Here is a 23,355-nt window from a genome sequence, read left to right as displayed (position 1 = left end):
GAGGGGCCGGGCTGGGCCTCACCAGCTCCTCCAGAGGGAATGGATCCCTGCTGGGAACACCGGGATCACCCAGAGGGAATGGATCCCTGCTGGGAAAATCCTCGGATAACCGGGAACACCTCGGATCCCCTGGAATACTGGGAGGGAATGGATCCCTGCTGGGAACACCTCGGATCACTGGGAACACTGGGAAGGAATGGATCCCTGCTGGGATGAGCTTGGACACCCTGGGATCACTGGGAAAGAATGGATCTGTGCCAGGAACACCGGGAACACCTCGGATCGCTGGGAAGGAATGGATCCCTGCCAGGAACACCTGGAGCAACCTGGATCACCAGGAGGGAATGGATCCCTGCCAGGAACACCGGGAAGGATCCAGAAGGGAATGGATCCTTGCTGGGAACACCGGGAAGGATCCAGAAGGGAATGGATCCCTGCTGGGAACACCGGGAAGGATCCAGAAGGGAATGGATCCCTGCCGGGAACACCTCGGATCCCCCGGAACACCGGGCTCCTGGTGGGTGTCCCAGGTGATCCTGGATGGAAGACACGGATCACGCAGAGCTGGGATCACATTCCCAGCTTTCCATGACCAACCGGCACCGGGATAATTCCCTCTCTGCATCCATCCTCTGCAATTCCAGGATCCCAATGCCACCTGGGCAGGAATTTCTGCCCGTTACCCCATTCCCACCGGGAATACGGGAATATTCCTTCATTTTCCACCCCAGGAACGCGATCCCAAAACCTGAGGCGCAGCAGGATTGCGGAGCACGGAATGTGAAACATTTTCCATGGAAACGAAACCCACCCAAATCCCGAATTCCCAGCACTTCCCTGCTATTCCAGCGCTCTAATTATGGATGGGCTTCTGCAGGAGCCATGAAAAACAGGGAATCTAAAAATCCTGGGATTTTCATGCCACAGCCTCCATTAAAATGATGGGAATGGCTTAAGAGCTGTGCTGGAGCCACCCTTCGGAGTCACCTCACACATTCCATGGATCCCAAAATCCCAGCTGGAGACCGAGATGCTCCTCAGGATGGACCAAAGTCTCCCCTCTCCAAGAAAATTCCCGTTTCCAGGTGCTGAGGGTCCCTCTGGAAGCAGATTCCCGACAGCCATTCCTGGGCCAGCTCATTCCAGAAGCACCATCCCGCTGTCTGTGTTGTAAATTCCCACTGGGATTCCCAAATCCAAGGAAATCGGATTGGAGCTCCACTGGGAATGTTCAGAGGGAGATTTTTCCCCCCAGAGCTTTGGTGGGAAAGGCTGAACCTCCTGCTCAGGGAATTTCCCTCATTCCCAGCAGGAATTTCCCGGATTTAATTCCGGACCTTTGGATTTGGTTTTTCCAATGGATGGGAGACTCCTCCCATTGGATTTCCTCCCTGGGAGGGCATTTGGAGATGGATTTTCCATGATTTCCAGAGCTGGAGCTTTCCCTGGATCTGCCTGGGATGGTTTGATCCCAAGGTGGTTTTGGGAATGGCTGAGCTTTGGGAGAGGCGGATGAGGATTCCCAGGATTTTCCGGGAGCAGGGATGTTCTTCTCCTCTTCCTTCTCCATCCCCGGGGCTCCAACCCTGGGAGAAAAATTCCCGAGGCTGGGTTGGCCGGGGCTTGGAGCAGCCTGGAACAGCGGGAGGTGTCCAAGGGCTGGAATGGGATGGGATTGAAGGTCCCTTCCCACCCAAACCATTCCAGGATTCCAGAGGCAGGGGAGGCTCCGGTGCTCCCGACACCAGGAGGGCGTGGAAATCCTGGAGCAAATGCAGAGGCTGAGAAAGGATTGGATCAGCTTCGCTCTGGAGCCAGGCTGGGAGAGCTGGGAATGTTCCCCTGGAGAAGGGAAGGCTCCAGGGAGAGCTGAGAGCCCCTTGCAGGGCCTAAAGGGGCTCCAGGAGAGCTGCAGAGGGACTGGGGCCAAGGCCTGGAGGGCCAGGAGCCAGGGAATGGCTTCCCAGTGCCAGAGGGCAGGGCTGGATGGGAGATTGGGAATTGGGAATTGCTGGCTGGGAGGGTGGGCAGGCCCTGGCCCAGGGTGCCCAGAGCAGCTGGGGCTGCCCCTGGATCCCTGGCAGTGGCCAAGGAAAGGCCGGAGCAGCCTGGGATCGTGGGAGACGCCCAAGGGTTGGAACTGGATGGGATTTCAGCTCCATTCCCACCCAAGCCATCCCAGGATTCTCCAATGGAATGTTCGTCTCAGCGGTGGATTCCCAGCCCTGCAGGTGTCCAAGGAATTCCTGGAATTCCACTCAGAGCTCTGGGCTGGGGATCAGGCCCAGCCTGGGCTCGGTGAGCTCGGAGGGCTTTTCCCACCTCAAGAATTCCATGGATTTTTTAGGATTTCTCCAGCAGCTTCAGCCGAACTCAAGTTCTCCTTTGAGAAACCCTTATCCAAAAATTCCCAGGGAGTGCAATCCCTCTCCAGCCAATATCCCAACATTCCAGCGCTTTCCTGGGAAGTCGTGACCCCTTCCAATGGTTTTCCCACGGGAATAACCGAGTGGATCCACGGAAAATTATTTTATAGCCCCATTCCCCCTTTTCTTTGAGAATCCCAGAATTTGGGTTGGAAAAGGGATTCGAGATCATTCCATGGTCAGGGACAATTCCCGCTACCCCAACTTGCTCCAAGCTTTCTCCAGCCGGCCTGGAATTCTTCCAGGTGTGTCTCGGGTGGCTTTTCCTGTTTTTTCCCCATCCTTTGGGAATGTGGGGGGAGCGTTACCTAAGCGGCATCGGCGTCACCGGGAATGTGGGCGGGATCCAGGTGTGTGGGATCCGAGCCCGGAGCCGTCACCGGAGCCAGGGCCGCCATCCTTGGAAAGCGTGGGAGCCGGGATGAATCACGGCTCCATTGATTCCCGCACATTCCATTGATTCCAAAAGGAGCCGGAATGGCCGGGGGCGGCGCTGAGACCCACGCCCACCTTTAACTCCCGGCGTTCCACAGGGACACAGAATTCCTGGGATTCCAGCTCCTATTCCAGGTTCTCCGCTCAGCCTCGGGCACTGAAGGGTGCGGATGCTCCTGGTGGCCTCTCCAGGACATTCTTTTCCAATCCTTTTCCAGGGGTTTTCCATAGTTTTCCCTGATCCAAAGCCCACCTTTAACTCCCGGGCTTCTGCTGGAACAGGGATTATTCCAGGTCCCATTCCAGGTCCCACTTCAGGTCCCATTCCAGATCCAATTCCAGGTCCCATTTCCGGTCCAATTCCTGGTCCTGTTCCAGGTCCTATTCCAGGTCCTGTTCCAGGTCCCATTCCAGGTCCCATTCCAGGTCCCACTCCACGTCCCATTCCAGATCCAATTCCAGGTCCCATTTCCGGTCCAATTCCCGGTCCTGTTCCAGGTCCTATTCCAGGTCCTATTCCAGGTCCCACTCCAGGTCCCACTCCAGGTCCTATTCCCGGTCCAATTCCAGGTCCTATTCCAGATCCCACTCCAGCTCCCATTCCAGGCCCCTTCCAGCTCCCATTCCAGGTCCCATCCCAGCTCCCATTCCAGGTCCATTCCCAGTCCCATTCCATGTTCTCTGCTCATCCTGCCTCTCCAAGGGGTGACCCTCCTGGGATGCTCCTGGTGGCCTCTCCAGGACATTCTTTTCCAATCCTTTTCCAGGGGTTTTCCATAGTTCTCCCTGATCCAAAGCCCACCTTTAACTCCCGGGCTTCTGCTGGAACAGGGATTATTCCAGGTCCCATTCCAGGTCCCACTCCAGGTCCCATTCCAGATCCAATTCCAGGTCCCATTCCCGGTCCCATTCCAGGTCCTGTTCCAGGTCCCATTCCAGGTCCTATTCCAGGTCCTATTCCAGGTCCCATTCCAGGTCCTATTCCAGGTCCCACTCCAGGTCCCATTCCCAGTCCAATTCCCGGTCCCATTCCAGGTCCTATTCCAGGTCCCATTCCAGGTCCTATTCCCGGTCCTGTTCCAGGTCCTATTCCAGGTCCCATTCCAGGTCCTATTCCAGGTCCTATTCCAGGTCCCACTCCAGGTCCCATTCCCAGTCCAATTCCCGGTCCCATTCCAGGTCCTATTCCAGGTCCCACTCCAGGTCCCATTCCAGATCCAATTCCAGGTCCCATTCCCGGTCCAATTCCCGGTCCTGTTCCAGGTCCCATTCCCGGTCCTGTTCCCGGTCCCATTCCAGGTCCTGTTCCAGGTCCCATTCCAGGTCCAATTCCAGATCCCATTCCAGGCCTATTCCAGGCCCATTCCCGGTCCCATTCCCAGTCCCATTCCCAACCTCTTCCAGATCCCATTCCAGATCCCATTCCAGATCCCATTCCAGATCTCATTCCAGGTCCCATTCCTGATCCCATTCCAGGCCCATTCCAGGTCCTAATAAATCCCCACAATTCCCTCACCTGCAGAGTGACAAAAATCCTTGGATTCATTTGAATCCCGCTGCTCATTCCTGAGGTGCCCCCTCATCCCTCACTCCCTCTTTTTCCATCGGCTCCTTTTCCTGCTTCCATAAAACTCCATCAGAGCTTCCCGAGGCTGAAAATTCCAGGCATTCGAGCCCTTCCCAAAGGAAAACTGGGATGGGATGAGCTTTAAGGTCCCTTCCAACCCAAAGCATTCCATGATTCCACAAAAAGCCGGAATGGGGCTTGGGAATGTGCCCAGTGGGATTCCAGAGAAGCCTTTCCAGAGTTTTCCATCCCTCCCTCCTCATTCCCATTTCCATGGAATGATGTTGCTCCAAGCCGGAGCTTTTCCAGCTTTTTCCACGATTCCATAAATCCCATCCCATAATCCCAAGAGCCGGGAGCCTTTCCGTGGGATCAGTGCCTCCAGCTGCAGCAGATTCCCAAAAATTCCTCCCCCAGCACCTTTTCCAAGGATTTTCCAGGGGGATTTTGGGCCATTCCTGAGGCTGGGACATGGAATGATGGGAAAAATCCGACAGCATTCCCGAATCCCTGCCTGCTGCTCATTCCCAGAGAATTCCCTCACTCAGAGGCTTCAGCAACATTCCCGAATTCCCACGGATTCCCAGAGAAGAGCATCCAGGAAAAAAGAATGGAAAACACTGTGGGAAGAGCTCTTTTCCAAGGCAACGGCCTCGAGTTGGATTTTCAGGAATATTTCTTCCATGGAAAAGCTTGGAAAGCAGCAGAAGGGCAGCGGTGGAGTCCCCATCCCTGGAAAAGTTGGGAAAACCCATGGATGCGGCTCCTGGAATGATTCCGTGGAATCACGGAGGGGGAGCTTGGGTTTGTCCAGCCTGAATTCCAGGATTTTGGGGCTGCAGCAGGAAAAGGATTCCCAGATTTCCAGCGGGATGGGAGGAGAAGCAACGACGGCAAAGAAATCCCAGGAATTGCAGTGAAATCCAGGGAAAACTTTTCCCAGTGGAAACTCAGCCCCTTTGGTTGGGGCAATTCCAGCCTTGGATACACGGGAAGGAATTCCCAGATTTCCCAGCTCCGGGAAAACCTCCAGAATTCCGTAATAATTCCCTAATTCCAGCCTCCACAATTCCCTCCTTTTCCATCTCTGCACATTTTTCCATCCCCGGCATCCCAGGGCTGAGAAATCCCGGGTTGTCCCCTGCCCGTTTTCCATGTTTTCCATGTTTTCCATGTTTTCCATGTTTTCCACGTTTTCCCTGTTTTCCGAGGCCCATCCAGCCGGCTCCGGCGAAATCCCTCTCCCTAATCCCCGATTCCGGATCAGCGGGAATGAAACAAATCCGGGATTGGCTCCCGCTCCCGATTTTTCCCCTTCCCAGCTGCTCCCGGCTTTAATTCCCGAATTAATTCGGAGCCTCTTTAATCCCCTCCTTTAATCCCAAAGGCAATTCCCGCCGGGATTTCCCTTCGGATAAAGCCGAGCTCGGATTCTTCTTCCCCTCCGGGTGAATTTTTCCGAGCTCTGCCCTGTTTTTTTTTCCCATTCCTGGATTTTGGGAATGATGGGAATTTTGGGAGCATCCAGCACCTCCCAGCTCCGGAGCAGCCTCTGCTCCCCCTTTGGGGGATTCCTGATTCCAAAGGAAACCTGGGAATGGTGGGAAACGCAGCTCGGGGGAGTTTTTCCGTCTCCAATCCGGATTTATCCCAACATTCCTGGGGATTTCCAGAGGCTTTCCTGCTCCAGAGGAAATTCCACCCCCCAAAATTCCCTTCATTCCATGCCCAGCTCTGCTCCCATTCCCAAAGATCCCCATCCCCACATTCCAAGCTCTTTTTTCAGGAAGCCCGAAAAAGAGGGAATTCCCAACCCCATTCCCGCCCCGGATCCCGGAGCATCCATCCCACCCTGCCTCAGCTTCCAAGGTTTTCCCTGGAATCTCAAAGCCAGGAGTGGGAATTGCTCCGGGATTTTCCAGCTGCTGCTCCAAGCTGATCCCGGTCGCTGCTCCCCCACACCCGGCATCGGAAACAGAGCCGGGAACGACGGAAGAATTCCCGCCTGGGAATGTTTTTTCCAGCCTTGGAGAGTTCCTGGCTCCGCTTCCGAGGAATCCCTCGGTCCCGAGGGTTTGTGCGGAAAAAACCTGGGAAAAATCCCGGATTTTCCCGATTATTTCTGAAGGAGACGCCAAAATTGGAGCCTCGGACGCCCTCGGAGGGAGCTGGGACCAACCTCGACGCTTAAGCTGGGCCTAAGGAATGAGTTTAAATCTGAGTCTGAAGAATGAGTTTTAACCTGGATTTAAGGGATGAATTTTAACCTGGATTTAAGGAATGAATTTCAATCTGGGCCCAAAGGTCCAGTCTAAAGCTGGGCCTAAGGAATGAGTCTTAATCCAGGCCTAAAGTTTGAATCTCAATCTGCGCCTAGAGAATGACTCTAAAGCTGGGTCTAAACCACGAGATTTCATCTGGGCCTAAAGAACGAGCCTCAGGACGAGTTCCAAAAACGAGACGAAACCTGAGCCTAAACCCAGGCCTAAAGCTGGGCCTAAAGAAGGAGTTTTAATCTGGTCCTTAAAAAGGAGTCTAAGCCGAGCCTGAAGTGTGAATCTCAATCTGGGCCTAAAGAAGGAGTTTCAATCTGGGCCTCAGAAATGAGCCCAAAGCCGGGCCTAAAGGTCCAGCCCAAAGCCGGGCCTAAAGGTCCAGCCCAAAGCCGGGCCTAAGGAGCGAGGGTTGAGCTGGGTCTGATGAATGAGCTTTAATCTGGGCCTGAAGACGGAGTTTTAAGCCCAGCCCAAGCCCTTCCACGATCCCGCAGAATTCCCAATCCCGAAGTTGGGATTTTCCCCTTCCCGGCAATTCCCAAGCTCGGTTTTGTCCCGCCCGGAACCCAAACAATTCCCGAAGGATTTCCCGGAGCGGGATCCGCCCAGGCCCTTCCCGTGGATCCAATCCCGCTCCGGCTCTTCCCAAGTCTTTTCCAGGCCGGATCCGGCTCCTGAAATTCCCCTTCCCGCCCCCCTCCTCTCTGGGAGTTTCGGAGCCTCCAGGGAATGTTTTCCCGGTGAAAATTCCCAGGAATTCCAACTGCTCCTCCCGGCATTCTCACAGGATGTGATTCCCGAAGGAAATCCCTTCTCCAGGAATTCCATGGGATTCAATCCCGCCTCTTCTTCCGCTGATCCGATGGAATTCCTCCTCACCCGGGAATTCCCACCTTTTCCTGCTTTTCCAGTGATCCCAGCAGGGATTTCCCGGAGCTTCCCTTTGGCCATGGATCATTTTTCCCTTGTTTTTTCCTCTTTCCCGATTTTTCCTGGTGTTTTCCCACAGGAACAGCCCCGGAGCAGCAAATCCTGGGAATTTCGAGGATCAACCCAAATTCCACAAATTCCTCGGAATGGGGAACGCTCCGGGCGGCAAAATTTGGGATAAGGAGCTCCAAAACCAAGGAAAACGTTGTGGATGAGCTGCAAAATTCCCGGAATTCCACGGATCCGCAGAATTCCTCGGCCCAAGGCAAAACCTCCTCCAGCTCCGATGGGGTTGGGAATTCTGAGAGTTCCCCGGAAAAGGGATCCCATTGCAGGGAAAGCCGCTGCTCCTCCCTCCGGGAATCGCGGAGCTCCAGCACATTCCCGGATCCAGGAATGCGGCCACATTCCCAAACTTTTCGAGAACCTCGGATCCTCCCCTGGGACAGGAGCCGGGAGTGGGAAATATTCCCAAAGTTTTCCCGAGTGTTGGATTCTTCCCTGGGAAACGAGGCAGGAACGGGAGCACATTCCCAGAATTTTCCAGAACTTTGGATTCTCCATCGGAACACGAACCAGGAATGGGAGCACGTTCCCAAAGTTCTCTGGAATGTTGGATCCATCACTGGGACAGGAGCCGGGAATGCGGCCACATTCCCAAACTTTGGATCCTCCATTGGGAAAAAAAGCTGGGAATGCGATCACATTCCCAGAATTCTCCAGAACCTTGGATCCTCCCCTGGGAAATGAGCCAGGAATGCGATCACATTCCCAAATTTCTCCAGAACCTTGGATCCTCCACCGAGATGAGCCGGGAATGGGAAACATTCCCAGAATTTTCCAGAACGTCGGATCCTCCATAGGGACACAAACCAGGAATGCGGCCGCATTCCCGAACTCCTCCAAAACCTTGGATCCTCCCCTGGGAAACGAGCCGGGAATGGGAAACATTCCCAAAGTCCTCTGGAATGTTGGATCCATCACTGGGACAGGAGCCGGGAATGCGGCCACATTCCCAAACTTTGGATCCTCCATTGGGAAAAAAAGCTGGGAATGCGATCACATTCCCAGAATTCTCCAGAACCTTGGATCCTCCGCCGAGATGAGCTGGGAATGGGAAACATTCCCAGAATTTTCCAGAACATCGGATCCTCCATAGGGACACAAACCAGGAATGCGGCCGCATTCCCGAACTCCTCCAAAACCTTGGATCCTCCCCTGGGAAATGAGCCGGGAATGGGAAACATTCCCAAAGTCCTCTGGAATGTTGGATCCATCACTGGGACACGGCCCAGGAACGGGAGCACATTCCCAGAATTCTCCAGAACCTTGGATCCTCCGCTGCCCTCAGCCTCATCCAGCACCGGGAATTCCGCCTCCCACCACCCAAAACTCCCGGACAAAATTCCCTTCCCGTGGAATTCGAGATCTCCGGGAGGACAAGGGCAGCTTTTCCATGGGAATGAGAATTCCCGGGATTCCCGGGAGCGGCTCCTTACCTGTGGGAGGTGAAGTTGTCGTAGGATCCGACGGTGTAGTGCCGGAAAAGCCGCTTGGTCCGGTCTTCCCTGGTTTCTGGAGGGAAAAAATCCCACATCCCGAATTATTCCCGGCTTTTCCCGCCTCTCCCGACGGCTCCGCAAACGCCGGGAATTTCATTTCCGGGCGGGAATTTCTCCGCGGAGAAGGAGAATCCGTGCGGCCAAGGAATTCCTGGGAATGTCGGAGGCGTTCCTGGAACTCCTCCGGGGTCAAATTCCACCGGAATTCCCGGCTGGAATTACACAGGAGACTCAACCCTATGGAAAACTCCAATCCTGAGGGAGCAGCCACATTCCAGGTCTGCTTCCACGCTTTTCCCACCTCAGCAGGGATGGGAAGAGCTGGGAATGATCCCGGGAATTCCGCGCTCTCCTGGAGGTCACCGGATCTCCGGGAATGTGGGAATTATGAGGAAAAGTGGGAATGAGGGAGGCGCCATCCCCCAAAAATCCCTGGCACCGATCCCAAGGGAGTTTTCCAGCTCCGCTCCCTTCCCTGGATCCGACCCCCCCTCCCTGTCCTTGTCCCGAGGGATGAAATTTTCCCTAAAATCCCTGGAATTCCGTCCATTCCCAGCCTCGTCCTCCTTCCCCAGCACTCCAGGGGGCTCTGGACAATTCCCAAATCCCTCTTTCCCTGCCTTTCCCACACTTTTCTCCCCTTGGATAACAGCCCCCAGCTCCGGCCGTCCCTTATCCATAAAATCCATGGAAAAGGACAATTCCCGCTGCTCCAGCCCCTCCCGGAGCCAAACCCGAGCTCCCATCCCACCCCCGGCCTCATTCCAGCAATTCCAGGCCCCACATTCCACAATCCCGGAGCTGGGATGCTCCGCTGGCTTTTCCATGGAATTTGGAGGAATTTCCCGGGGAATTTGGAGGAATTCTCCTTCCCCACGCTGGATTGGGAATCAATCCCGACTTTCTCCAGCTCATCCCGATGGTTTTCCCGGTTTTGAGCTTCCCAAGGCACATTCCAAGATGGAAAAGCCAAACCGGGCATGGAATGGGACGGGCAGGATCCGTGGGATCCAGGGATGAGCCGCTGGAATTCCAGGTGTGTCCAGCCCCAGGGCTTTTCCCAGTTTTCCAGCCCCTCTGGAGCATTCCAGGGAATTGGGGTGATCCCGAGCCTTCGTTGTCCCTCATCCCACGGATCCGGCCTATCCCAATCCCTCTGATCCCCATCCCACCCAATTCAGGCTGGGAAAAGACAGAACATTCCCGGGATTTCCACTCGCTCCGGGCACAGGGATCCTGGGAATTGCTGGGCCTTCTCCTCATCCCACGGAATTCCAGGGATGGAAACAGCTCCGGGAGGAATCCAGGCTTGGATCAGCTGCTCCATCCCATCCCATCCCATCCCATCCCATCCCATCCCATCCCATCCCATCCCAAGGCTGATCCCAGGGATGCTGATCCCGGGATTCTTTGGCCGCCACCTGCTGGTGGTTTCCCAGCATCCAGCTTTCCATGGAATACTCGGAATTCCTAAGGGAACCGTGCTCCTGCCGTGCTGGGATTCCCTCCCCCCACCCCCTCAAATCCCCAAATTCCCGTTTTTCCGGGTGGGTTCCAGGTGCACAATCCATAAATCCCTAAAGAAATATCTGGGAAAAGCGCCTGGAATATTTCCCGTAAAGCACTGGAGAACGGGGAGATCCCAAAATTTGGGATGTGCAGCATTCCAGGAGGGAAGAGCCCAGCGATTCCCAGGGATCTGGGAGAGGGAAGCATTCCCAGGGATCCAAGGGGCTTTTCCAGGCCATTCCCAGGGGTTTCCTAAGCGGGAAGGAGATTCCTTGGAGCCTGCTGGAATCGCTGGAAGATTCCCATGGAATTGTTGTTCCAAGAGCTCCATCCCTGAATTCCCGGGAGGAACTGCCTCGGAAAAATCATGGAATTATTCCCACTGGGAGAAAGTTCCGGACTGAACGGAATAAAAGCAGGGAATGGGCAGGAAATTCCCTGGATTGGGGTGGGAAAAATCTCAGTGCTCCGAGGGGTTCCCAGCTGGGATTCCAGAGGGAAATTCCAAGGAAAAGGAAGCTCCCAGGTAATGGCAGCACATGGAATGAAATTTGGGAATTCTCCACCTGGATCAGGCCGGGAAAATTCTCACCGGTCCAAGGAGTTTCCGGCTCTGATTCCAGAGGGAAATTCCAAGGAAAAGGAGAAACTTGGGAAGCTCCCCCAGGGATCAGGAGACGGCAGCACATGGAAGAAAAATTTGGGAATTCTTTGCTTGGATCAGCCGGGAAAATCCTCCCTGTTCCCACCCTGCTCCGAAGGCTTCCCGGCTGTGATTCCAGAGGGAAATTCCAAGGAAAAGGAGCAGCCCGGGAAGCTCCCGCTCGGCACCAGGGGACGGCAGCAGGGAGCAGCTGCGGAGCTGATCCAGGAACGATTCCCGATGGGAATGAGCGGGGGGGGGGGGGGGGGGGGAGAGGCAGGGAAAGGGCTGAAAAGCGGGATGGGCGTGGTTGGATGTGCCGGGAAAGGTTTGGAGTGCTGGGAGTGTGGGAAGGGTGGGAATTGTGGGAGAGGGAGGGAGGGAAAGGAGGGAAAGGAGGGAAAAAGGAGGGAAAAAGGAGGGAAAAAGGAGGAAAAGAGGGGAAAAGAGGGGAAAAGAGGGGAAAAGGGGAAAAGGGGAAAAGGGGAAAAGGGGAAAAGGGGAAAAGGGGAAAAGGGAGGGAAGGAGGAAAAGGAAGGAAAGGAGGGAGAAGGAGGAAAACCATGGAAAAGAGGGAAAGGAGGGAAGGAGGAAAAGAGGGGAAAAGGGAAAAAAGGAAAAGGGGAAAAGGAAAAGGAGAAAAGGGGAAAAGGGAAAAAGGGAAAAAAAAGGGAAAAAGGGAAAAAAAAGGGAAAAAGGGAAAAAAAAGGGAAAAAGGGAAAAAAAAGGGAAAAAGGGAAAAAAAAGGGAAAAAGGGAGGGAAAGAGGAAAAGGAAAAGGAAAAGGAAAAGGAAAAGGTCCCGGAATCCCAGCGGTGCTCCCAAGCCCGGATTTGTCCCCTCCGGATTCACTCCAGGCGCTGCCGGGATGGGAATTGTTCCCTTCGGGATTCCCGGGCTCGGGATGAGGCTCAGGGATGGGATTGTTGGGATGTGGTGGCAGCCACAGATCCCGAATTTCCCTTCCCGGGCTCTTTGTCCCGATGGATCAGCGTCAGGATCCTCTCCATTCCCACCACTGCCCGTCCTTCCTCATTCCCAATGTTTTTCCTTTGGGAAAAATTCCCCAAATTCCCTTTCCCTTCCCAGGCTCTCGCGGTGGTGGTGGCGTCTCCTCCTCATCCCACCGGGAATTTGGGATGGCTGGGATGGGATCCGGGAAGGAGCCAGAGGCTGCGGAGCCGGGCATGCTCCAGGAATCCCGGGATCTGCTCTCCCACAGCCTCTTCCCGGATTTTGGGGGGCTCCAGGAGAGGATCCCGGGATTGCTGAGGTTGGAAAAGCTCTCCGAGGTCACCAATTCCAAACTGATCGCTCAGAGCTTGGAGTGGAATTCCTGGAATTCCTTGGACTCCTCCAGGGATGGGAATTCCATGGGCAGCCCCTTCCGAGGCCTGAGCGCCTTTTCCATGGAAAAATTCCTGCTGGAAGCTCTGGAGAGCTCCAGCTCTCAGCGAGGGAGGAAGGAAGGAAGGAAAAGAGGGAAGGAAGGGATTCCCAGCTGATCCTGAATTCCCCGCCTATCCTGAATTCCCAGCTGATCCTGAATTCCCAGCTGATCCCAAATTCCCACCTGATCCTGAATTCCCAGCTGATCCTGAATTCCCACCTGATCCCAAATTCCCAGCTGATCCTGAATTCCCACCTGATCCTGAATTCCCAGCCCATCCTGAATTCCCATCCGATCCCGAATTCCCACCTGATCCTGAATTCCCATCCGATCCCGAATTCCCAGCCCATCCCGAATTCCCACCTGATCCCAAATTCCCACCTGATCCCGAATTCCCACCTGATCCCGAATTCCCAGCCGATCCCGACAGCTCCACGAGCGCATCCAGCCCTGACACTTCCCAGCACTTCCCATTCCAACCCCAATTCCCTCTTCCCTCCTCATTCTCCCTCCATTCCCATTTGGAATTCCCGATCCCTCCCAGCCCCTCCTCCTCCTCCCTCCCCACGTTATCCCCGATTCCCGAACCCCTCCCGGATCCCATTCCCGAGAAAAAGCCGGGATTTATGGGCTGTCCTCGGCCGAGCGCCTCCGCTCCCTTCCCGGCTCCCAGAAATAGCAGCGCCTTTAATGGAGCCGTCACGGAGTCTCCGGAGCTGATGGATGGATCCCGGATCCGCCGGGATCCGCAGGGACACGGAGCGGCTAAAAATAGCGGGAATGAGCCAGAGGGATGGGATGGGAGGGGATGGAATTCCAGGAGCTCTCCCAGCAGGAATACAGGAACAGGGAATGCTGGAAAAACCCTGGAAAAACAACCAGGAATGGCCCCATCCTCCTTTTTTTCCCCAGGAATCAATCTCGGGTTGCAAATAAGGAGGGAAAAATCCCCTTTGGAAAGCGGGAAGATCCCTCTTCCTTCCGGCAGGAATTCTGGTTCCAGGGAGCGTTTGGAATCGGATGAATCCCATTTAACAGGAAGATTCCTGAGCCTTTAATCCTTGGGAAAGGGATTTTCCCATTTCTTCTGGGCCTGGAGCCGGCGGTGGAACAGGCGGGGAATCGCGGAATCGCAGAATTCCAGAGGTTGGGAAAGAATTCCCAGACCACCGAGTCCAAGCTGGGCCTGATCCCAGCCCGGAGTGGAATTCCAGGAATTCCTCGGACACCTCCAGGGATGGCGACTCCAAACCTCCCCGGGCAGTTCCAAGGCCTGAGCGCCCTTTCCATGGGGAAATTCCCAGATCTGCCCCTGCCCCTGCCCCGGCGCAGCCCGAGGCCGTTCCCTCTTTTCCCGGCCTCATTCCCACAGCAGATCCCGATCCCCGCTGCCTCCGGGCAGGAAATTGTGGAGAGGGATGAAATCCCCCTGGAGCCTCCGTTTCTCCCGGCACATTCCCGCTTTTCATCTTTCCCGTGGCTCCTCCAGGTCCTGGAAGCCACAATTGGCTCATCCCAGACCTTCCCCTTTTCCAGGCTGTCCAATCCCAGTTTTCCCAGCTTTTCCTTCATCCCATCCCAACCAATCCCAAACTCTCCTGTCCCTCATTCCCATCACCTGACGCTGAATCCGTGACCCGAACTCATCCCTTGGGATACAATTCCCACCTCATCCTGGAGCCGGAAGCCATTCCCTGTCTCCTGCCCCTCCATCCCTTGGGAATATTCCCACTTTTCATCTTTCCCGTGGCTCCTCCAGGTCCTGGAAGCCACAATTGCCTCATCCCAGATTTTCCCCTTTTCCAGGCTGTCCAATCCCAATTTTCCCAGTTTTTCCTCTGCTCCCATCCCAACCAATCCCAAACTCTCCATTCCCTGCGGAAGATCCCGACGCGGAATCCATGAGCCGAACCGATCCCTTGGGATAGAATCCCCTCCATCCCCACCTCCCAGAAGGAGTGAGCCGGGGATGCCGTTGGGAATCCCGGCCGGAATTCCGGGATACCGACCTTGCCTGGAGTCATACTGGCGCATCTGCACCTCTTCCACGCATTCCGCCGGGAACCAGCCGCTCCTGCCCTTCACGGAGCCTTCCCAGAATCCGCCCTCGCCGATGCTCAGCACTGCGGAAAACCGGGAGAGGGAGATCAGGGGGAAATCCTGGGAAAACGTGGAGTTCGGGATGGCGCTGGCACGGCGGGAATCCACCTGGGAAGGGTAAAGCTGGAAGGAAGCTGAGGAATGTCGAGTTTTCCATGGGTTTCATTCCTTTGCTGAAGCTGAAATTCCCGGATTTTCCCACTCTGGATGTCCAAATTCCCAGATTTTTCCACTCTGGACGCCCAAATCCTGAATTGTGCCACTTTGGATACCCAGATCCCCAAATTTTCCCACTTTAGATACCCAAATTCCCAAATCGTACCGCTCTGGATGACTGAATTCCAAAATTCCCAAACTGTCCCACTCGGGACACCCAAATTCTCCAGTTTTTCCACTTTAGATGCCCAAATCCCCCAATTTTTCCACTCTGGGTACCCAAATCCCGCATTGTCCCACATTCTGGAATTCCTCGGACACCTCCGGGAATGGCGACTCCAAACCTCCCTGGGCAGTTCCAAGGCCTGAGCGCCTTTTCCATGGGGAAATTCCCAGATCTGCCCCTGCCCCTCCCCCGGCGCAGCCCGAGGCCGTTCCCTCTTTTCCCGGCCTCATTCCCACAGCAGATCCCGATCCCACCTCAGATCCTGTCAGAAAGTTGGGAAAATGGATAAAATCTCCCTGGATTCGCCTTTTCTCCTTCAGCCATTCCCAATTTTTCCTCATCCTTTCCCATCCTCATCCCACAGGGCTTGGATAGGGCTGGAATTCCAGCAGGGAGTTCCGCAGGATCAGTCCCTGATCCGTGTAGGGAATGAGGGTTGGGAATGGCTCTGGATGGATCTGGGAATCCGGGAGCTCTTCCTGCCCTGGATGGATTCAGGAATCAGCCCTGGGAGCGGAAATGGCTCCGGATGGATCCAGGAATGAGCACCGGGAATGGATCCAGGAACCAGCACCGGGAACGGATCCAGATGGATCCAGGAACCAGCACCGGGAATGGATCCGGATGGATCCGGGAACGAGCACTGGGAATGGATCCGGATGGATCTGGGAATGAGCACTGGGAATGGATCTGGATGGATCTGGGAATGAGCACCAGGAATGGATCCAGGAACCAGCACTGGGAATGGCTCCGGATGGATCTGGGAATCAGCACCAGGAATGGCTCCGGATAGATCCGGGAATGAGCACCGGGAATGGCTCCAGATGGATCTGGGAACCAGCATTGGGAATGGATCCGGATGGATCCAGGAATGAGCACCAGGAATGGATCCGGATGGATCTGGGAATGAGCACCGGGAATGGATCTGGATGGATCCAGGAACCAGCACCAGGAATGGATCCGGATGGATCTGGGAACCAGCACCGGGAACGGCTCCGGATGGATCCCGGAATCAGCCCCGGAGCCGTTCCCTCTCCGCCGGCTCCAGCTGAGGAGCTGATTTGGGAAATTATCCGCCTTTTATTCCCGTCATTATCCCATCATTCCGGCTCCAATCAAGCATTCCTTGGAAAAAAATAGCGGCAATCAGAGGGAACGGGAAAGGGAGGGAACGGCCGGAGCCGGGGAAACGTTCCCGAGCAATTCTCGGCCTCAGCAGAAATTTGGGAGCCAGGAGGGAGGTTGGGAATGGGATTTGCTGATCCAGAGGTTCCGGATCCTTCCTGTGCTCCATGAATCCTTCTCCTCTCATCGTTCCCATTTTCCTTCCCTATTCCCGAGGATCTGGATCCCGTCCCCAGTGGGATTCCCACAGTGGGAATGGGTTTTCCATGGAGCTGTGGCCTTTCCTTTTCCATGCTTTGGAATTCCAGGATTTCCCAGAATTCCCAAGCCAATCCTGCCTGGAAAACTGGGATGAATCCCAGCACGGTTCATTATTCCCGAATTCCCCGCACTTCTCCTTCCCGAAGGGTTGCGATTCCTTCATCCCGAGGAATCCCAGCTCCAGCGGGGTGGGAGCCACAGGAGCGGAATTCCCAAGGGAATGTGGCCCTGGAATGGCTCTGGCTGCTCCGCTCCACCCAAAAACCGGGATAAATCCCATCCAAATCCACCGGCATCCAGGGAATTCCAGCTCCTGGCATAGGGAAAGCCGTTCCCATCTCCATTCTGGAAAAGCAGAATTCCATGGATCCAGGATTCCTCAGGGAGCCAATTCCAGGATGTTGGGAATACAGGGAGGATCCCGGGGGCATCGCGAAGATCCAAAGGCACCCGGATTCAGCAGCTTCCCGGGAAATTCCCAAGCACGGATATCCCTGAAATCCCACCCGGGAAAAGGCGACGGGTCAGAAAATCCGGGAATATCCGGAGCTGGAAAAGATCCAAAGGGATCTGATCCAGTGGAGATTCTGCTGGAATTCTCCTCCTCCTGCTATTCCCTCTTTTCCAGAACCTGGGAATGACGATGGAAGCACCCCAGGGAAAAAAAGGAAGGAAAACAGAAAAAAGGTGGAATGCTGAGCACATTCCATAGGAAAAAAACCCCGGGAGAAATTCCCTTTTCCTGCAATCTCCCGGCACCGGGAGAGCAGCGGGATCCTGGAATTGCTGGATCTGGAAGGGCCGATCCAGGGGATGCTGGGTGACGGATCCAGGAGGGAAAAGTGGGAATGAGGCACGGATCCAACAGCAGCCAGGGGGAAATCCTGGGAAAAGCTTGTTTCCAGCTCCGAATGGGAATTCCCAAAGCTCAGGAACGCTGGGATTCCCAAGGTTTGGGAATGCTGGGATTCCCAAGTGGATCCGGGGTGCCGTGGCCATGGAGCGGGGTTGGGATCCCGAGCCACGGATCAGAACTGCCTCAAATCCCTTCTCCAGCCTGGGAAAACCCCGGAATTTGGGAAAAGGAGCAGGATTCCTTCAAGAGACTGGGATCGCTCTGGGGAAAGGGAATCCTGGAATGGTTCGGGTGGGAATGGAGCTGAAATCCCAACAAATTCCATGGGCGGGGACACTTCCCATGATCCCGGATTGCTCCAGCCGGGCCTTGGACATTCCAGGGATCCAGGGGCAGCCAGGGATTCTCTGGGAATTCCAGCCCAGCCGGGAATTCCTTCCCAAGATCCCTCCCCAAGCTCCCCTTTCCCACTGGGAGCCGTTCCCTGGCTCCTGTCCCAGCAATGGGGACCCAAAGCCTGGAATTTTTGGAATTCCAGCAGCCAAATTTTCCTCCTTTTCCGCACAAGCGCTCCCTTCATCCCATCGGGAATGCGGCTGGAATTCCCGCTGGGTTGGGACTCAGGGAATGCAGCGCAGATCCCGACAAACAACCAGGATTCATCCCCTTCCCACTTCCTGGGATTTTTCTCCTCCTGATCTGCCGGGGGGAGGGGGAAAAACGATCCCTGCGGGAATTTTTGGGAGCCTTCTCCAGGATTGTGTTGGAAATTCGGGATCTTCTCTGCATCCCGTGGCTTTTCCAGAGGGCAGAGGCCTCCCCTGCTCTGAGCTGCTCCCGGAACCATTCCCGAGCTTTCATCCCAGCGGATCCCAGGCTGCTCCGGCCTTTCCTTGGCCACTGCCAGGGATCCAGGGGCAGCCCCAGCTGCTCTGGGAATTCCATTCCAGCCCCTGCCCACCCTCCCAGCCAGCAATTCCCAATTCCCAATCTCCCATCCAGCCCTGCCCTCTGGCACTGGGAAGCCATTCCCTGGCTCCTGGCCCTCCAGGCCTTGGCCCCAGTCCCTCTGCAGCTCTCCTGGAGCCCCTTTAGGCCCTGCAAGGGGCTCTCAGCTCTCCCTGGAGCCTTCCCTTCTCCAGGGGAACATTCCCAGCTCTCCCAGCCCTTGGAGCAGCTCCTTTTCCCGATGTTTATTCCCTGCATTCCCCACATACTCTGATGTTTCCCAGGGTTTTTCCAGGAGCATTCCTGGCTTGGGAAGCAGCAGCTCAGCATTCCCGAGCGTCAGAAACTCGGGAAGAGCAGCCGGAGCTGTCTCGCACCCATGCCCACGGAAAACATGGATGGGAAAGGAGTCAGGGATCCAAGGAAACCCGGCCCTGCTGCCAGGCTGCTCCGAGCTTTTCCCGGGAGGAGGAGGAGCCCCGGGAGTTCAGGGAATCCCTTTGGCTGCCACCGGAATCCGCTGGAATCCTCCTCCCGCTGAAAAGCCGGGATGTTTTTGAGGGATTAACGCCATTCCAGCGGAGGAAATTCCTTGGCTAATCCAGGCTGGGAAATGTCTTGGATGCTACTCCAGCCTGAGGGGATTTTCCAAATCCCTCCCTGGACAATCCCCGCTCCTGGGAAATTCTGGGATCAGCCCCGTAAGCAGGGATCGAGGAAAATTTTGGGATCAGCTTTGTCACTCCCTGTTCTAATTCCCAGTTGGAAACCAGCAGGATTTGGGAATCCCCCATCCTGAAAAATCCCCGGGAGAAGGAATCCTCAGCAGCCTTAGGGAAGGAATCCTCGGAATTCCCGCCCCCAGAGCAGCGGGAGAGCAGCTCCTGGCAGGATGAGGAGCTCCATGGGAAGCCCTGGGAGCGCTGGATCCCGGCCAGAATTCCCAGAGAACCAGGCAGGAGAGCCCTGGGAATGCAGGCAGGGATCGGGATGGGCACATCCCGCTTGGAATGAGGCACAAAGGGCAGAACCGGCCCCAAAATCCATGGAAAACCTGGATCCACATCCGAGGGGGAGCAGCTGAGTCCTCGGGAATCCGGTTTGGCTCCCATTGTCCCATTCCCGTTCCCATTCCCAGATCCGACTCCCCCATTCCAGAACTCATTCCCAGCATCCATTGCCCCATTCCCAGTTCCCATTCCCATTTCCCCATTCCCAGTTCCCATTCCCAGTTCCCATTCCCAGCTCCCACTCCCCTATTGCCACTGCCCCATTCCCGTTCCCATTGTCCCACTCCCATTCCCACTGCCCCATTCCCAGTTCCCACTGCCTCATTGCCAGTTCCCATTCCCATTCCCATTGTCCCATTCTCACTGCCCCATTCCCATTCCCACTGCCTCATTCCCAGTTCCCATTCCCATTCCCATTCCCACTGCCCCATTCCCATTGTCCCATTCTCACTGCCCCATTCCCATTCCCACTGCCCCATTCCCACTGCCATTCCCACTGCCTCATTCCCATTCCCAGTTCCCATTCCCACTCCCCTATTCCCACTCCCATTGTCCCATTCCCATTCCCACTGCCCCATTCCCAGTTCCCATTCCCGTTCCCATTGTCCCATTCTCACTGCCCCATTCCCATTCCCACTGCCTCATTCCCAGTTCCCATTCCCATTCCCACTGCCCTATTCCCATTCCCATTCCCACGGCCCCATTCCCATTCCCACTGCCCCATTCCCATTCCCATTCCCACTGCCCTATTCCCATTCCCACGGCCCCATTCCCATTCCCATTCCCACTGCCCCATTCCCATTCCCATTCCCATTCCCACTGCCCTAGTCCCATTGCCACATTCCCATTCCCATTCCATCCCTCTCTGCCCCATTCCCATCCCCTCCTCACCACAGAGGCTTCCCAAGAAAGGCTTTTCCAGCTTTTCCAGCCCCTTCCCGCCGCTCCAGGCTCTTCCCAAACCCATCCCATTCCCTTCCAAAGCCATTCCCATTCCACAGGGAATAAATCCCGCGCTTCCTCCCGCACTTCCCAGGGAATCGCTCCCTTCTCCTTTAAGGCCGGAGCCAGAATTCCAAGGAGCACTTCCAGCTCCCTGCAGCTGGGAATTCCCAATGAACGGGATGCTGTGGGAAGCAGGGATCCACTGCCAGACAGGGATTTCCCGAGCATATTCCCAAAAATTCCCAACTCCCCAGCAGCTGGGAATGCAAACCCCCATTTTCCAGGGAATATTCCTGGTTTTCTCCCAATTTTTAATTATTATGCACCAGGATACGGAAAAATTCCCAATCCAAGCTTTCCTACGGGAATGCCAACACCAGATTCCCGCTGGATTTATTTGGGATAGTTCTGATTTCCATGGATTGATCTGAAATCCAGGAAAAAAATGATGGATTCCTTTGGATCCTGCTGTTCCTCCCCAGCTCGGAATCGGCAGCTCCAAGCTCATCCCGGTGGGCAGGGAGAGGGAAAAGGAGGATGACGTCACCTTTTCCTTAAAAACCTGTGGCCATTTTGCTCCTGGAGGGGTTTTTTTTTCCCATGGGAATTCCAAGATTTCTGAGCAGCCCTGACCCTGCTGCAGTCGGAGCTGCCTCTGGAGCAGCACTTCCCGGCCCTTGGGAAAATCCAGCTGTTCCTTGGGATTGAACACAGAAATCCCGGAATTCCTGAGCTTGGAAAAGCCCTCTTGGATGATCAAGTCTCACCTTATTCCCAGCCCAACATCCAGGAATTCCTTGGAATTCCTCCAGGGATGGCGGCTCCAAACCTCCCTGGGCAGCCCCTTCCGAGGCCTGAGCGCCCTTTCCATGGGGAAATTCCTGCTGATCCCAACCTGAGGCCGTTCCCTCTTTTCCCATCGTTTATTCTTTCAGGAATTCTGCGGCACCCGGAATTCCCAACTCCAACGGTGTTGCCGGGTTTAATCCACGTGAATCGGATGGGAAAATTCCATTTTCCCTCTCCTTTTCCTGACGGGAACAGCAGCCTGGACGAGGCAATTCCCAGCTTGAAATCCCGCTGGTCCCAACTCCTGTTGGGTGGGATTTTCCTGGGAATTGGAATCCACCTGGAGCCAGCGGGGCTTCCTTGGCAAACACCAGGAAAAGAGCATTTTCCATGGGCTTTGCCATGGGTTTCCCATGGATATCAAAGCAGAGGAAGGCGAGGGGAGCACATGGAAATATTGGGATGGCCAACGGAATTTTTTGGGATCAGCTCTGCCCCATCCGATGCTTGCCAATCCCCCCAGGATTCCATGGAAAGCTCCTGGAAATTCCCACATGGAATCATCCTGGAAAATCCCAAGGAAAAACCAGCCCAGATCAGGGATCAGATTTCCAGGGATCACCGGGACAGGATGGATTTTCCTGGAAAATCCAAAGCCGCGCCAAGAGCACCGGGAATTGTTTCCATGAACAACAAGGGGCTGGAAGCGCCTCTTCCCAAAATCCCAAATCCCTGAGCAGCAGGAAAAGAGCGCAGCTCCCAAAGAATTCCTCATCCAGAATTCCCACGGGATTCCTGAGCCACGATTCCCCCCAGATTCCTCACCCACAGCTCCCATCAAACCCCATCCCAGGATTTTTTTCCCAGTTTGGGTTTTCTGGGAATTCCATGACAGACAAGCACAGGGAAACTTTGGGAATTGCAGGAAAATCAGGATGGGAGAGGAAGGTCCCTCCTTGTGCTCCGGCCCCTCGATCCCATCCGGAATAAACAGCAGGAATGAAGGGGAAACCGGGAAAAGCGGAGCTCTAAAAATCTTGGAAAACTCCCCCCACACGGAAGCCACGGCGAGGGAAAAAAGTGGGAAAAAGGAGAAAGCCAGGAGGGGGAAAAAAAAAACCAAGGAAAAAATTCCATAGTTACCTACTTCACGGAGCTGCTGGCCTGGAGCATGGATGGGAATGGGAAAGAGAAAAACCATGGAAAAGAGAAAAAATCATGGGAAAGAGAAAAAATCATGGGAAATGTGCAGAGCAGAACAACACGGACATGGAACGTGGGAATGGGCTCCCTAAAATCCCTGGGAATTATCCCCTGGAATGTTGTCCAGGGAGGTGTGGGCTCCTCATCCGGGTCAGAGCACGGGCGGCTCCTGAAATCCCAAAAAAGAGCCCAAATTTGGGTAAAATTCCAGGTCAGGACCATGGACAATCCCTAAAAATCCCAAAAAAGATCCCGAATTTGGGTGAAATTCCAGGTCAGGACCATGGACAATCCCAAAAATCCCAAAAAAGAGCCCAAATTGGGATGGAATTCCAGGTCAGGACCATGGACAGCTCCCAAAAATCCCAAAAAGGGCCCAAATTGGGATGGAATTCCAGGTCAGGATCATGGACAGCTCCCAAAAAATCCCAAAAAATCCTGAATTTGGGATGGAATTCCAGGTCAGGATCATGGACAGCTCCCAAAAATCCCAAAAAAGAGCCCAAATTTGGGTAAAATTCCAGGTCAGGACCATGGACAACCCCAAAAAATCCCAAAAAAGATCCCAAATTGGGATGGAATTCCAGGTCAGGACCATGGACAATCCCAAAAAATCCCAAAAAAGAGCCCAAATTTTGCTGAAATTCCAGGTCAGGACCATGGACAATCCCTAAAAATCCCAAAAAACATCCCGAATTTGGATGAAATTCCAGGTCAGGACCATGGACAATCCCTAAAAATCCCAAAAAACATCCCGAATTTGGGTGAAATTCCAGGTCAGGACCACGGACAATCCCAAAAATCCAAAAAAGAGCCCAAATTGGGATGGAATTCCAGGTCAGGACCATGGACAATCCCAAAAATCCCAAAAAAAGATCCCGAATTTGGGCGAAATTCCAGGTCAGGACCATGGACAATCCCAAAAATCCAAAAAAGAGCCCAAATTGGGATGGAATTCCAGGTCAGGACCATGGACAATCCCAAAAATCCCAAAAAAAG

The 23,355-nt window shown here is 54.7% G+C and overlaps 1 protein-coding gene across 1 annotated transcript in view; it reads right to left on the bottom strand.

The window, feature by feature from the left end:
* The window catches only part of SHANK3 (SH3 and multiple ankyrin repeat domains 3), a 172,801-nt gene that overhangs the window by 52,701 nt on the left and 96,745 nt on the right, over window positions 1-23,355 (bottom strand). The window contains exons 15-16 of the mRNA XM_032107021.1: window positions 14,747-14,860; window positions 9,134-9,209 (exon numbers count right to left, since the gene is read on the bottom strand). Of these exons, the coding sequence (XP_031962912.1) occupies window positions 9,134-9,209; window positions 14,747-14,860 (190 nt within the window). The remainder of the gene's footprint in view (window positions 1-9,133; window positions 9,210-14,746; window positions 14,861-23,355) is intronic.

The sequence above is a fragment of the Corvus moneduloides genome, chromosome 4 (genome assembly GCF_009650955.1).
Source record: "Corvus moneduloides isolate bCorMon1 chromosome 4, bCorMon1.pri, whole genome shotgun sequence".
Taxonomy (NCBI): Eukaryota; Metazoa; Chordata; class Aves; order Passeriformes; family Corvidae; genus Corvus; species Corvus moneduloides.
Note: the sequence above shows the minus strand (reverse complement) of the source record. Positions and strands in the feature narration are given on the sequence as shown.